The following is a 16,110-nucleotide window of genomic DNA, read 5'->3' as shown; positions in this document are numbered from 1 at the left end:
AAACCTTTTTTTCACATTATAGCTCATCTCACTCCACAGTTTGGCACATCTGCTTAAATAGAACAAATGGGCACCATTCCTTGAAAACAATGAGCTCTCACTACAAAATTAAATCTGTTACCATGGCATCACATAGCTCATGTGCATGTCATTCAACATCAAACAAAACTGCCCTTTTCTGAAGACCAGTCACTACACAGGGGGAAGTACAGGAAACAGTGCTGTGTCGATACTGAACCTTCACATTATTACTACTTCCAAATTCAAATTCATTTTTTAATACTCTGAATTTCATTTTCTGCCTTCTTGAAAAGCTTCAACACTGCTCACACAGCTCAGCCTGCCTTCAACAATAAAAATGTCTTCATATGTGTCCTTGTTCAGCAAGACTAAGTCATTTGAACTTCTAAGATTTTTAAGATACTTTGGTTTAAAGGGTATTTTTAAGTCATTACTTATTCCTTTTTTCATATTGATAAATCTCCAGTTCTCAACTGACTGAGGAAGGTTTCAGATCACAATGATGCTTCATTCCTTTTAAGGCCAATTCATTGCTTTCAAAAATGTTTTTTCTTCTAATCTAAGCATTATTCTTTTTCAAGTTGTTCAAGAACAGCACGTGTGAGTTAAAACAAGAGGGACAATTCCAAAGGCAGGCATTTGAGAAAGTGCTCTGTCATGATGGCAGTGGAAACAGGCTCCAGCCACATGTCCCCTCTGGATTGTCATTTGTGATCAGTCAGCACATTATGACACAACTAAAAAAACATGTGTGGTGTATAGCTAAAACTATGAAGATGCATTTTAATAGAATATAATTCAAAACTCATCATTAGGTTTGGTTTTGTGTAAACACGAACAGTGCAACAAACAGCGTGATCGTGTAAACACTGTTTTACAAACAGTGATTCTAATGAGTGTGTCTGCTCCTCTGTCTGCCTCTTTGTGTGTGTGCATGCATGACCTCATCTCCCCAGAGAGATGAGGTCATGTGTGCATGTGCAGGAGAGATTGAAATTCAGCCCCACAGAATGAATTATTTTAATTCAATATCCACTTTATCCTCACATTTTAGTAGCATATTTTTAGCAATTGAGTGTTTGCTGTCTGAATGTGTGGTGTCTTTTAAACAAATCTAGACTTAAAGCTTTGTTGTGGCGTCTGGTTTTGATAATATTATGTTTGTTTGGAACAAACTGAGGCAAGAAACATTTTTAAATTTCCTTTCTCAGCACCACCCAACTCAGTCACACTGCCTGTTGTCTGCAGTGCTGGTCTGACACACACAACAATGTGGAGCAAAACACTGCAACAACCGCCAGCTGGCAGTAGTTGCCCAACACATGCTGTAATGCTGTATTTTATTTGTTGGTGTATTTTTCGGATTGCTCTTGCAAAGCATCTCTTTTGTAATGCTGATGAAACAATTTCGATTTTAGAAATATTATGTGTGCAATTATTTTGTCTGAGAAATACAAATATTGTGTTGTAAATAAAATATTGGGAAGGGATATAAAGACCAAGGGTAACATGTTTATTATGTATTTTACAGAATAAAAAAATTCAGACTGTGTCGATACGGCTGACTTTCTTTGTCTGCAGCATCCCTCCCCCCTCTGCTTCCTTCCTCTCTGGGTGTGCGCTCGATTTCAGCACCATGGACAGTGACCTGCCTAATGGAGCTGCGTTGCCATGGTGACGTGATGTCTTTTTGCTGGAGCACAGTGTGCTGTGGAGCCAGCCACACCCCTGGACCCCCCTCCTCCACTACACAGTGCAGTACTCGCAGCTTGCAGACATCATATAAGCCTCCCCTGCTAAATATTAACGCTTACTTTGCTTAATAAGGGCTGATAAGTGGGAGAAAAAAAGGTGGTTTGATTTTTAAAACAAGTTGGTATCATTGCTGGAGAGGCAGAAATTAGGCGGAGGTGATGCGGAATGCGGCAGCGCACATGCACGCGCACGCGCAGTATACATTTGGCCTACATCCAGAACCAATACGTAGCAGAAGCAGGTGGGAGGGGTGCGCACACTCTGGGTTGTAATGTGGGGCAGCTTGTTTCCTGGCTGCCGTTATTAGAGTCATCATGTATTTTTTTCTCTCATGGTTTTCATCTGGATGTTCACATGCACTGCTGCAGTGCGGAAAGGCTGCTGCGAGGCGAACAAGGCACAACGACTTGTGACCAATGCAGAGCTGCAATATGAGTGGGGCTCATGTGAGCAGCACTTGCAGGTTTAGTCCAGGAGATGTCACTGTTCACCTCTGCAATAGGGAGTAAGGTTGTGGGAGTGTGCTGAACAGACCACATAGAGTTTAAGCAGATAGATTGTGAATGGCAGCAGCTTCTTTAGCACCAACACAATAAAGAGGTAAAGCTAGATCTTAAGTGTCTGAATTCAGTTGACACACGTTCATTTAATGACTCACCACTGCTGATCATTACCATAATCGCACAGTCTTTTGCTCATAGCACAGCCTGTCAGCTGGAGTCACTAAACAATGCAACTTTTCCAGAGAAAGCACCAAATTCAACACACATGGTTTACCCTATATATAAAACCAATTTATATATAGGTGAATTATTAATGAATACATATGCATTTGTGTATGGATGTACCTTTTCATAATTATTGCCAAACTGCATCACTCTTTACAGACCCACACCCTTCTTCTTGCTGTGGGTAAAAGAATAAAAATGCTCCTGTAAATCCAACTTCATATTGTTTCCTCTCGACACACGACACACTAAGTTGTTATTAGGCTACAATCTGATGTCTGTAGAAAAAAATAAAACACACATTTACATTTACATTATTATTATTATATTATATTATACATAAATATTAACAGTTTTAGGAAAACTGTTCGTAAAGGCAAGTATATATAAGTGGGGAACAGACATCATAAAACAATGGGATCAAAAATGTAATAACTTATCACTTAAACTTATAAACTTTTTTGAAAGATAAACCCATCCCTCAGGTTTAAGATATTGATATTATTATTACTTTTCAGTATCGGCTTGTAAGAGCCAGACTTCAATACACACCTAAATGTTAAAATATTACGTTTTGTTGTTATTATAACCTCGTTTGGAGCATCTTAGAGCATGTGTGGAATATTTTTTTCAACAAAATCTCACGGGCTAGACTAACAGCATCGCAGCAGTGACAATGGGTGGTGCTGTTACACTACATATATTCACAGTGGTTGCGTCTGTGGGAGAGGCGCATCTTTTTTTTTTTACATGTGCAAAGAGACCGGGTGAGAGAACGGGCTAAACAGCCTTCATCCTTCTGCTGGAAACGATGGTTCCCGCGGACCTTTGTTGTTTATTCTCCATAAAAGGAATCTGAAAATCCCATACGAGTTTTGTTGACGGATATAAGACCAGCGATCAAATCAAACAATGGCGACATCGGACAGCAAAGGACAGCGACTGGATGTGTGGATTTTCTTTTGTCTGACGCTGCTGGTTGTGATTCAACTGGATGGAATCTCTGCTCAAATCCGGTATTCCATCCAGGAAGAAGTGAAATTAGGGACGCCAGTGGGAAACGTGGCCAAAGACCTTGGATTAGATCTTGGGCGACTGGTGGAAAGAAACCTCCGTGTCGTGTCAGGAACAAAGCAGGATCTGTTTAAGGTAAATGCGAGAGATGGGGTTTTGTTGGTAAACCAGCGAGTGGACAGAGAGGAGCTGTGCGCAAAAACCGCTCCGTGCGTCGCAAATCTGAAAGCGGTGGTCGAAAATCCCCTCGAGATGCATCAAGTTATAGTTGAAATAATCGATGTAAACGACAACTCGCCGAAATTCCCCGAAGAAAACTACACATTGGAGGTACTGGAGTCCGCCGTGGTGGGATCTCGATTTCAAATGGAAGGAGCCCACGACTTGGATGTTGGTTTGAATTCCTTACAGTCATATAAGCTGAGCAACAACCAGTATTTTCGACTGGAAACAGAGGAATCTGGGGAGGATGGAAAAGTGCCATTCCTGATTTTACAACGACCTCTGGATAGAGAACACACAACTCAACACTGGTTACAATTAACAGCGTCAGATGGAGGGAAACCATCGAAATATGGCACAATTAATATCACCGTCATTGTGTCAGACGTAAATGACAACCCACCCGTTTGTCATAAACAGAAATACACCGTGACAATAAAGGAAAACGCACCTGCGGGGACATTCCTTCTGACAGTAAATGCAACAGACTCGGATGAGGGTATGAACGGTGAGATCGAGTATTCTCTGAGGGGTAAACTCAGAGGCCTGTCTTCTGAGCCGTTTGATTTGGATCGGAGAACTGGCAGACTAACAGTGAAAGGAGGCCTCGATTACGAAGAGAAGCAGGTCTACGAGATTAAGGTGCTGGCTGCGGACAAAGGGGCCGTGTCTCTGTCCACACACTGCAACGTGGTGGTTAGAGTGGAAGACGTGAATGATAACCATCCCGAGATAGAGATCACGTCCCTCTCCAGCCGCATTCCAGAGGACGCACCTCTTGGCACGGTGGTGGCATTGATGGGTGTGACGGACTTGGACTCGGGTGTGAATGGACAGGTCGTGTGCAGTGTGCCTGGACATTTGCCTTTTGACTTAAAGCCATCCCCCGACGGACAGTCATACTCTTTGATCACCAGGGACTACCTGGATAAGGAAATAATGCACATGTATGAGATCACGATAACAGCTAAAGATTTAGGGAGCCCCGCACTGTCATCTACCAAGGTGATACAGGTGGAGGTGCTAGACGTCAATGATAACAGACCTTTGTTCACTGAGACCCCATACACTTTTTATGTGCCTGAAAATAACAAGGCTGGAATGTCAATTTTTTCCGTGCGTGCGACTGATGCCGATGGAGGTGAAAATGCAGCAGTCACATATTCACTCGACCGGAAGAGCCCAGGTCCCACTGTAACCTCCTTTTTAAATATAAACGAAGCCAATGGCACGATTTTAGCGCTGAAAAGTTTCGACTTTGAAACTGTGAAAACGTTCAAGTTCCACGTTGTTGCGTCAGATTCTGGAACTCCGTCACTGAGCAGCAACGTCACAGTGAACGTGTTCATTCTGGATCAGAACGACAACGCTCCAGTCATCCTGTATCCAGTCAGCTCCAACGGTTCTGCTGAAGGTGTGGAGGAGATTCCCCGCAATGTGAACGCTGGACACTTGGTGACTAAAGTCAGAGCCTATGACGCTGATATAGGATATAACGGCTGGTTACTGTTTTCACTGCAGGAAGTTACTGACCACAGTCTCTTTGGTTTGGACCGCTATACAGGACAGATCAGAACACTTCGCTCATTCACAGAGACAGACGAGGCTGAGCACAAATTGCTCATACTGGTCAAAGACAATGGGAACGTGTCACTCTCAGCAACAGCTACTGTCATTGTCAAAGTTGTGGAGCCCAAAGAAGCGTTTGCAGCTTCTGATGTGAAAAGTTCAACAAAAGCAGATGAGGACAGTAATGTGACTTTTTACCTGATGATAACTGTGGGCTCAGTTTCAGCTCTTTTTCTCGTCAGTATCATTGTGCTGATTTCAATGCAGTGCTCAAAGTCCACAGACTTCACTTCTAAATATCTACCAGAGCCTAATTATGATGGGACACTGTGTCACAGCATCCAGTACAGATCTGGAGACAAACGCTACATGTTAGTTGGACCCAGGATGAGTATCGGATCTACTATAGTCCCAGGAAGCCATGCCAATACACTAATGCTGCCTGACAGGAGAGGGACATCTGGAGAGGTAAACATATTTTGTTACTTATATGACCTCATATGCTTTGACACGCTATGTTGAACTGTTGTTCATATGTCGAAGCAGCTCCATGTTTTCCTTCTTTTTTTTTCCTTTGCTCTTTCTGTGGGTGAGAAATAGCGCTGTCCGTGGTGCTGAAGGAAATCCTCATGTGTTTCCATCAAGACTTTAACTAATTTTGTATCCTTATTGGCAACACAACGACTGGCAGATTGACCTATAATCACTCGAGCTGTGTTTCCTTCATATAGTACCCGTATGTCAAGTCACGTGACTAGAATGAATCAAGGCGAATTCCTTTAGTGTATCGAACAAAATGGAGGTGTGGAGCAGAGTGACAGTGTGTCTCCACTTCTAGTCTGCCTCGAATACATTACTTAATCTTCATTAATTGAGACTTTGGAGCACATTTAAGACCATCACTTTCCCCATCTATTGGCAGCATCTATTGAAGGAAGTAAGAAGTGAAGTAATACACTTGGTTTCGTATCGTAGTGAAGCCCAGTGGCCAGATGATGTCAGTGTGGCCTCGGTAATGGTTGTGTTGCTCATTCTGCACTGGCCCTGCCCATCTCCAGATCATCTCAGATGAAGGGTATGCTTGCGGAGTGCACATCGTAGGTTTTGCATTACGCGTGAAAAGCGATTTATATATCGTGTGTGTGTGTGAATGCCTCTATATGAGAATGCTGTAATTTATTTTATTTGACTGATTCGATGAACAACTGGATCGTTGTATTTCCCTCAAATAAAGCCGCAGTTTTTGCTTCACAATGGGATATCGAGGACAAAGGCGCCGAGTGAACTGCTGGTGGATTTTGTTGCTGTGCTTTGAGGAGGGGATTTTGGCTCAGCTTAGATACTCAGTTCCAGAAGAAGTACAAGTTGGATCAACTGTTGGAAATGTCGCTAAGGATTTGGGGCTTGACACCAGCACTTTGACAGACAGGAGGTTTCGCCTCGTTTCGGGTCCAAATCACGCTCTGTTTCAGTTGAATCAGAACAATGGAGTGTTGTATGTAGGGGAAATTATGGACCGCGAAGAAATCTGCGATGGAATAAAGGTTTGTTCGATAAACCTCAAAATTGTTGTCGAGGGCCCACTGGAAATACATTATGTTAGTGTGGAAATAACAGATGTTAATGACCATTCACCAACGTTTCCGGAAAGCGAGCAGCGACTGGAAATAGCAGAGCACACTCCCCCGGGTACTCGTTTCCAAATCCATGCCGCTAGAGACCCTGACGTCGGTACACAGTCAGTGCGATTATATAAACTGAACCAAAATGATTTTTTTGAGACAGATGTGAGAGACAGCGAGGGGGACAAGATCCCGTTTTTAGTTCTGAAAAAGCCTTTGGACAGGGAGCAAAAGGCAGAGCATAATTTAACATTAACGGCTACTGATGGGGGCAGTCCGGCCAAATCTGGGAGTCTTAATATAACAATCACTGTACTAGATGTAAATGATAATCGCCCTGTGTTCAGCAAAGACACGTACAGCGTGTCATTAGATGAAAATGCGCCGATAGGAACTCTTGTAATACAACTGAACGCTACGGATTTAGATGAAGGTCTGAATAGCGCGATTGAATACACGTTTGGAAAAACACAAAAGAAGAAAGTGCAAGAGACATTTGAATTAGACAGCGTCAGTGGTGAGATTCGAGTGAAAGGAAAAGTGGACTTTGAGGACACGGAAATTTACAGACTAGACTTGCAGGCTTCAGATAAAGGTCAGCTACCCTGGACGGCTGAAAGCAGAGTCGTGATAAAAATTAAAGACGTGAACGATAATCAGCCAGATATTGAAGTGACATCACTGTCCAACGTTGTCCCCGAGGATTCAAAGCCTGGCACCGTTATCTCCCTTATTAGTGTTACGGATAGAGACTCGGGTGTTAATGGAAAAGTTATTTGTAAAATCTCAAATAATGTTCCCTTCGATTTGACGCCATCCATTGAGGAAAACATGTACTCTCTTGTCACAAAAGGTCGCTTGGACCGAGAAACTGTGTCCGATTATGACATCACAATAACAGCTACAGACTGTGGTGAACCTCCACTTTCCTCTGCAAAAACTTTACGTGTTCAGGTGTCAGATGTAAATGATAACAAACCAGTTTTTAGTCAGAATCCATATGAACTTTATTTGGTAGAAAACAATACCCCGGGAGCATCCATATTTTCTGTGACTGCAGCTGATAATGATCTAAATGAAAACGCAGCAATAACATACCACATTGTGAGAGGTGATGGGCTGCAGGGCGATAAGACATCGTTCCTGAATGTAAACTCGGAAAACGGAAAAATATCCGCGCTGAAAAGTTTCGACTTTGAAAAACTGAAAAAGTTCAAGTTCCATGTTGTTGCGTCAGATTCTGGAACTCCGTCACTGAGCAGCAACGTCACAGTGAACGTGTTCATTCTGGATCAGAACGACAACGCTCCAGTCATCCTGTATCCAGTCAGCTCCAACGGTTCTGCTGAAGGTGTGGAGGAGATTCCCCGCAATGTGAACGCAGGACACTTGGTGACTAAAGTCAGAGCCTATGACGCTGATATAGGATATAACGGCTGGTTACTGTTTTCACTGCAGGAAGTTACTGACCACAGTCTCTTTGGTTTGGACCGCTACACAGGACAGATCAGAACACTTCGCTCATTCACAGAGACAGACGAGGCTGAGCACAAACTGCTCATACTGGTCAAAGACAATGGGAACGTGTCACTCTCAGCAACAGCTACTGTCATCGTCAAAGTCGTGGAGCCCAAAGAAGCTTTTGCAGCTTCTGATGTGAAAAGTTCAACAAAAGCAGATGAGGACAGTAACGTGACTTTTTACCTGATGATAACTGTGGGCTCAGTTTCAGCTCTTTTTCTCGTCAGTATCATCGTGCTGATTTCAATGCAGTGCTCAAAGTCCACAGACTATACTTCTAAATATCTGCCAGAGCCTAATTATGATGGGACACTGTGTCACAGCATCCAGTACAGATCTGGAGACAAACGCTACATGTTAGTTGGACCCAGGATGAGTATAGGATCTACTATAGTCCCAGGAAGCCATGCCAATACACTAATGCTGCCAGACAGGAGAGGGACATCTGGAGAGGTAAGCTTATGTTTTGATTTCGATGTAATGCATACTTTATTAACCCACAAAGAATTGACTCTGAGTTCGTAAAGAAGATTTCATCGTAATAGATAAGATTACCTCTATAATCATTTAAAACAATTCTGTTCCATGCTGTTTTAATTAATGCGTGTTCTCAATGTTCATTATTTCTCTCTTAGAAAATTAAAATGTGCTGGCTACTACAATGACACAATGTTTAAATGTGCTGAATCGTATTTGTGGTGTAAATAGTAAACAGCTGATTTGGTATTTGAGTTTCAGTTCGAATATGTACTGTATTTTGAACCAATAGCTTTAAAAATAAGCATTTCACCTTGCTGTCCATGGTGCTGACACTGAGTCACGCTATGTCAAAGTGGAGGATTTTCAAGGAAGAAAGTTTTAATGTTTCGTGTACTTCATCTATGGATTTCAAAGAGCAAATCTTTGGCTTGTATTTTAAGAGATTTACTACTCATTGTGTTTTCTTACACACCACACTCTTGTGTTAAAATAAATCTGGTCGAATCTTCTCAAACTTTCCCAGAGATTCCTGGACAAATTGGATGTTGTACAATGGCTATTAGGATGTAGTGTGGTGGACATTGTGTCCATGATGTAATTGACAATACGTCTATCATACCACAGTTTCAATCTTGTCATCTTGGACTATGGAAACACACTAATATCTTCGTTTATGTGCCGGGTTAGAAATGGGTCATATTGTGCTCTGTCCACGAGGTGTCAGTATCATATCAGCATACATTATTGCGTTATGGAGTTGGCCCTGCCCCTTCCAGCGAGGTTTTGTTCTGATCGACAGACAGAACGCTGTAAACCTTCCACACAAACGACTGATGCCGTTATGCACAGAGTGAGGCTGAAAATATGGGAGACGGTTCATCAGCGTACTTTATGTCTTAGACGAATTCCTCCTTCATAAGTACCTTTGAGTGGATACAACAATAACTACAGTAATCTGAGCTGAGGCGATGGGACAAAGACGAGGAATATACGCCTGGTGGGTGGCCTTCCGTTTTTCTGTGATGCTGAGCTGCGTAATGCGGGTTTCGGCTCAGATCAAATATTCTGTTCCAGAGGAAGTGAAGGTGGGATCTATTGTTGGATATGTCGCAAAGGATCTAGGACTCGACATCACGTCATTGGATGAAAGACGCTTTCGTATCGTCTCCGGAACAGAAGATTCTCAGTTTGAAGTACATCAGAACAATGGCGTGTTGTATGTGCGTAAAAGCATCGACCGAGAGGAGCTCTGTGAAAGCGCTTCGCCGTGTGTAGTCAACCTGAAAATGGTCGCTGAGAATCCTATGGAAATACATTATGTGGCAGTGGAAATCGTTGATGTAAACGACCATACACCAAGTTTTCAGGAGGAAGAACATGTATTAGAAATTGCTGAGTCTACTCTTCCCGGTAAACGCTTCCAATTACGAACAGCGCACGACCCAGATGTTGGCATCAATACAGTACGTGTTTATAAATTAAACCACAATGAATATTTTAGCACACAGATTCGAGAGACAGGAGATGACAAGATACCATTCTTAGTTTTACAAAAGTCTCTAGATCGAGAAAAGCACAATGAGCACAAACTGATACTGACAGCGGTTGATGGTGGAAATCCACCGAGATCAGGGACTCTTAATGTCACAGTCATAGTCTTAGATTCAAACGATAACAATCCGATATTTAGCCAAGAGGTGTATTCAGTAACACTACCTGAAAATGTCAAAGCTGAAACAAGTGTAATTACAGTAACAGCAACTGATCTGGATGAAAGTGCAAATGGAGATATTGAATATGTGTTTGGTGATAAAATTGACCGGAAAATATATGACATGTTTGTCTTAGATAAAGACACTGGTGAAATTCGAGTAAAGGGAGAAATTGACTTTGAGAAGAATGAGGTTTTTAAGTTAAATGTCCATGCCACTGACAAAGGACAACCTCCAATGAGCACTGATTGCAGAGTGATAATCAAAGTTCTGGACGAAAATGACAACAAACCTGAGATAGAGGTGACGTCGCTGTCACAGATGGTGTCTGAAGACTCGAAACCCGGGACGGTGGTTTCTCTCATTAGTATTACTGACAGAGACGCTGGTTTAAACGGTAAAGTCATATGTAAACTTTCAGATAATGTGCCATTCGAGTTAAAACCGTCATTTCAAGATAATATGTACTCGTTAGTTTTGAAAAATCGTTTGGATCGAGAATTAGTGTCACATTATGACATTGAACTCACAGCGACAGACTGTGGGCAGCCTCCCCTGTCTACATTCAAAACTCTGAGTATTGACGTATCAGACGTGAATGATAACAACCCTGAGTTTCTGCAGAATCCAATCGAACTTTACCTGGTGGAAAATAACGTGCCAGGAAATATCATATTTTCCGTGACAGCTTCAGATAAAGACTTGAATGAAAACGCGGCTTTAACTTATAATATTGTAAGAGGGGAAGGTAGTCAAGTTAAAAATGCAGCATTTTTAAGTATAAACTCAGATTATGGTCAAATATCAGCGCTGAAAAGTTTCGACTTTTAAACAGTGAAAACGTTCAAGTTCCGTTGTTGCATCAGATTCTGGAACTCCGTCACTGAGCAGCAACGTCACAGTGAACGTGTTCATTCTGGATCAGAACGACAACGCTCCAGTCATCCTGTATCCAGTCAGCTCCAACGGCTCTGCTGAAGGTGTGGAGGAGATTCCTCGCAATGTGAACGCAGGACACTTGGTGACTAAAGTCAGAGCCTATGACGCTGATATAGGATATAACGGCTGGTTACTGTTTTCACTGCAGGAAGTTAATGACCACAGTCTCTTTGGTTTGGACCGCTACACAGGACAGATCAGAACACTTCGCTCATTCACAGAGACAGACGAGGCTGAGCACAAGCTGCTCATACTGGTCAAAGACAATGGGAACGTGTCACTCTCAGCAACAGCTACTGTCATTGTCAAAGTTGTAGAGCCCAAAGAAGCTTTTGCAGCTTCTGATGTGAAAAGTTCAACAAAAGCAGATGAGGACAGTAACGTGACTTTTTACTTGATGATAACTGTGGGCTCAGTTTCAGCTCTTTTTCTCGTCAGTATCATCGTGCTGATTTCAATGCAGTGCTCAAAGTCCACAGACTATAGTTCTAAATATCTACCAGAGCCTAATTATGATGGGACACTGTGTCACAGCATCCAGTACAGATCTGGAGACAAACGCTACATGTTAGTTGGACCCAGGATGAGTATAGGATCTACTATAGTCCCAGGAAGCCATGCCAATACACTAATGCTGCCTGACAGGAGAGGGATATCTGGAGAGGTAAGAAATGTTTTGATTTCGAATTAATGTATAATTTATTAACCCACAAAGAATTGACTCTGAGTTCATAAAGAAGATTTCATCATGGTAGATAAAATTACCTCTATAATCATTTAAAACAATTCTGTTCAATGCTGTTTTAATTAATGCGTGTTCTCAATGTTCATTATTTCTCTCTTAGAAAATTTAAATGTGCTGGCTACTACAATGACACGGTGTTTAAATGTGCTAAGTTTTATTTGTGGTGTAAATGGTAAACAGGTGATTTGGTATTTAAGTTTCACTTCGATTATGTATTTTGAATCCACAGCTTTAAAACTAAGCACTTTACAGCGCTGTCCATGGTGCTGACACTGAGTCACGCTATGTCAAAGTGGAGGATTTTTAAGGAAGAATGTTTTAATGCTTCGTGTACTTCATCTATGGATTTTAACGAGTAGATTTGTGGCTTGTATTTGAGGAGATTGAGTTCTCAATGTGTTTTCTTACACACCACTCTAGTGTGTGTATATAAATCCAGACGCATCTGCTCAAACTTTCCCAGGAATTCCTGGATAATTTGGATGTTGTACAATGGCTATTCGGATGTAGTGTGGTGGACATTGTGTCCATGATGTAATTGACAATACGTCTATCATACCACAGTTTCAATCTTGTCATCTTGGACTGTGGAAACACACTAATATCTTCGTTTGTGCCGTGCCGGGTTAGAAATGGGTCATATTGTGCTCTTCCACGAGGTGTCAGTATCATATCAGCATACATTGTTGCGTTATGGAGTTGGCCCTGCCCCTTCCAGCGAGGTTTTGTTCTGATCGACAGACAGAACGCTGTAAACCTTCCCAAACGACTGATGCCGTTACGCACAGAGTGAGGCTGAAAATATGGGAGACGGTTCCTCAGCGTACTTTATGTCTTAGATGAATTCCTCCTTCAGAAGTACCTTTGAGTGGATGTAACAATAACTACAGTAATCTGAGCTGAGGCGATGGGACAAAGACGAGGAATATACGCCTGGTGGGTGGCCTTCCGTTTTTCTGTGATGCTGAGCTGCGTGATGCGGGTTTCAGCTCAGATCAAATATTCTGTTCCAGAGGAAGTGAAGGTGGGTCTATTGTTGAATATGTCGCAAAGGATCTAGGACTCGACATCACGTCATTGGACGAAAGACGCTTTCGTATCGTCTCGGAACAGAAGATTCTCAGTTTGAAGTACATCAGAACAATGGCGTGTTGTATGTGCGTAAAAGCATCGACCGAGAGGAGCTCTGTAAAGCGCTTCGCCATGTGTAGTAAACCTGAAAATGGTCGTTGAGAATCCTATGGAAATACATTATGTGGCAGTGGAAATCGTTGATGTCAATGATCATTCACCTAGTTTTCAGGAAGAAGACAAAATATTAGAAATTTCTGAGTCTATTGTTCCCGGTAAACGCTTCCAGTTACCAACGCTCGTGATCCCGATGTTGGCACCTACACAGTACGTGTTTATAAATTAAACCATAACGAATATTTTAGCATAAGAGAGAGAGAGAAGACAAAACACCATTTCTAGTTTTACAAAGTCTCTGGATCGGGAAAGCATAATGAGCATAAACTGATACTGACAGCGGTTGATGGTGGAAATCCACCGAGATCAGGGACTCTTAATGTCACAGTCATAGTCCTAGATTCAAATGATAATCATCCTATATTTAGCCAAGAGGTGTATTCAGTAACACTACCTGAAAATGTCAAAGCTGAAACAAGTGTAATTACAGTAACCGCAACTGATCTGGATGAAGGTGCAAATGGAGATATAGAATATTTTTTTGGCGGCGAACTTGACCCGAAAATATATGACATGTTTGTCTTAGATAAAGACACTGGTGAAATCAGAGTAAAAGGTGAAATTGACTTTGAGAAGATTGAGGTTTTTAAGTTAGACGTCCATGCCACTGACAAAGGACAACCTCCAATGAGCACTGATTGCAGAGTGATAATCAAAGTTCTGGACGAAAATGACAACAAACCTGAGATAGAGGTGACGTCGCTGTCACAGATGGTGTCTGAAGACTCGAAACCCGGGACGGTGGTTTCTCTCATTAGCATTACTGACAGAGACGCTGGTTTAAACGGGAAAGTCATATGTAGTCTTTCAGATAATGTGCCATTCGAGTTAAAACCGTCATTTCAAGATAACATGTACTCGTTAGTTTTAAAAAATCGTTTGGATCGAGAATTAGTGTCACATTATGACATTGAACTCACAGCGACAGACTGTGGGCAGCCTCCCCTGTCTACATTCAAAACTCTGAGTATTGACGTATCAGACGTGAATGATAACAACCCTCAGTTTCTGCAGAATCCAATCGAACTTTACCTGGTGGAAAATAACGTGCCAGGAAATATTATATTTTCCGTGACAGCTTCGGATAAAGACTTGAATGAAAACGCGGCTTTAACTTATAATATTGTAAGAGGGGAAGGTAGTCAAGTCAAAAATGCTGCATTTTTAAGTATTAACTCAGATAATGGTCAAATATCAGCGCTGAAAAGTTTCGACTTTGAAACTGTGAAAACGTTCAAGTTCCATGTTGTTGCGTCAGATTCTGGAACTCCGTCACTGAGCAGCAACGTCACAGTGAACGTATTCGTTCTGGATCAGAACGACAACGCTCCAGTCATCCTGTATCCAGTCAGCTCGAACGGTTCTGCTGAAGGTGTGGAGGAGATTCCCCGCAATGTGAACGCAGGACACTTGGTGACTAAAGTCAGAGCCTATGACGCTGATATAGGATATAACGGCTGGTTACTGTTTTCACTGCAGGAAGTTACTGACCACAGTCTCTTTGGTTTGGACCGCTATACAGGACAGATCAGAACACTTCGCTCATTCACAGAGACAGACGAGGCTGAGCACAAACTGCTCATACTGGTCAAAGACAATGGGAACGTGTCACTCTCAGCAACAGCTACTGTCATTGTCAAAGTTGTGGAGCCCAAAGAAGCTTTTGCTGCATCGGATGTTAAAAGTTCAACAAAAGCAGATGAGGACAATAATGTGACTTTTTACCTGATGATAACTGTGGGCTCAGTTTCAGCTCTTTTTCTCGTCAGTATCATCGTGCTGATTTCAATGCAGTGCTCAAAGTCCACAGACTTCACTTCTAAATATATACCAGAGCCTAATTATGATGGGACACTGTGTCACAGCATCCAGTACAGATCTGGAGACAAACGCTACATGTTAGTTGGACCCAGGATGAGTATAGGATCTACTATAGTCCCAGGAAGCCATGCCAATACACTAATGCTCCCTGACAGGAGGTCTGCAACTGGAGAGGTAAGCTTATGTTTTTATTTCGAATTAATGTATAGTTTATTAACCCACAAAGACTTGACACTGAGTTCGTAAAGAAGATTTCATCATGGTAGATAAGATTACCTATATATTCATTTAAAACAATTCTGTTCAATGCTGTTTTAATTAATGCGTGTTCTCAATGTTCATTATTTCTCTCTTAGAAAATTAAAATGTGCTGGCTACTACAATGACACGGTGTTTAAATGTGCTGAATTGTATTTGTGGTGTAAATAGTAAACGGGTGATTTGGTATTTAAGTTTCACTTCGAATATGTATTTTGAATCAACAGCTTTAAAACTAAGCACTTTCCAGCGCTGTCCATGGTGCTGACACTGAGTCACGCTATGTCAAAGTGGAGAATTTTTAAGGAAGAATGTTTTAATGCTTCGTGTACTTCATCTATGGATTTTAACGAGCAGATTTGTGGCTTGTATTTGAGGAGATTGAGTTCTCAATGTGTTTTCTTACACACCACTCTAGTGTGTTAATATAAATCCGGACGCATCTGCTCAAACTT

At 41.9% G+C, this 16,110-nt stretch overlaps 2 protein-coding genes and 2 pseudogenes across 2 annotated transcripts; all 4 read left to right on the top strand.

Moving 5' to 3' along the window:
* The first annotated feature begins 3,274 nt into the window (after positions 1–3,274).
* On the top strand, positions 3,275–5,831 carry LOC118112700 (protocadherin alpha-3-like). The gene has a single exon (XM_035162216.2). It carries the CDS (start codon positions 3,417–3,419, stop codon positions 5,829–5,831), a length of 2,415 nt encoding a protein of 804 aa, XP_035018107.2. The 5' UTR covers positions 3,275–3,416.
* Positions 5,832–6,402: 571 nt separating this feature from the next.
* On the top strand, positions 6,403–8,977 carry LOC118112699 (protocadherin alpha-13-like). The gene has a single exon (XM_035162215.2). It carries the CDS (start codon positions 6,563–6,565, stop codon positions 8,975–8,977), a length of 2,415 nt encoding a protein of 804 aa, XP_035018106.2. The 5' UTR covers positions 6,403–6,562.
* A 776-nt stretch (positions 8,978–9,753) lies between these two features.
* Positions 9,754–12,274, top strand: LOC124852095 (annotated as a pseudogene).
* Positions 12,275–13,166: 892 nt separating this feature from the next.
* On the top strand, positions 13,167–15,783 carry LOC118112698 (annotated as a pseudogene).
* The last annotated feature ends 327 nt before the right edge of the window (positions 15,784–16,110 follow it).

The sequence above is a fragment of the Hippoglossus stenolepis genome, chromosome 7 (assembly GCF_022539355.2).
Source record: "Hippoglossus stenolepis isolate QCI-W04-F060 chromosome 7, HSTE1.2, whole genome shotgun sequence".
NCBI lineage: Eukaryota > Metazoa > Chordata > Actinopteri > Pleuronectiformes > Pleuronectidae > Hippoglossus > Hippoglossus stenolepis.
The sequence above is the reverse complement of the archived record's forward strand: the minus strand, read 5'-3'. Positions and strand labels throughout refer to the sequence as shown.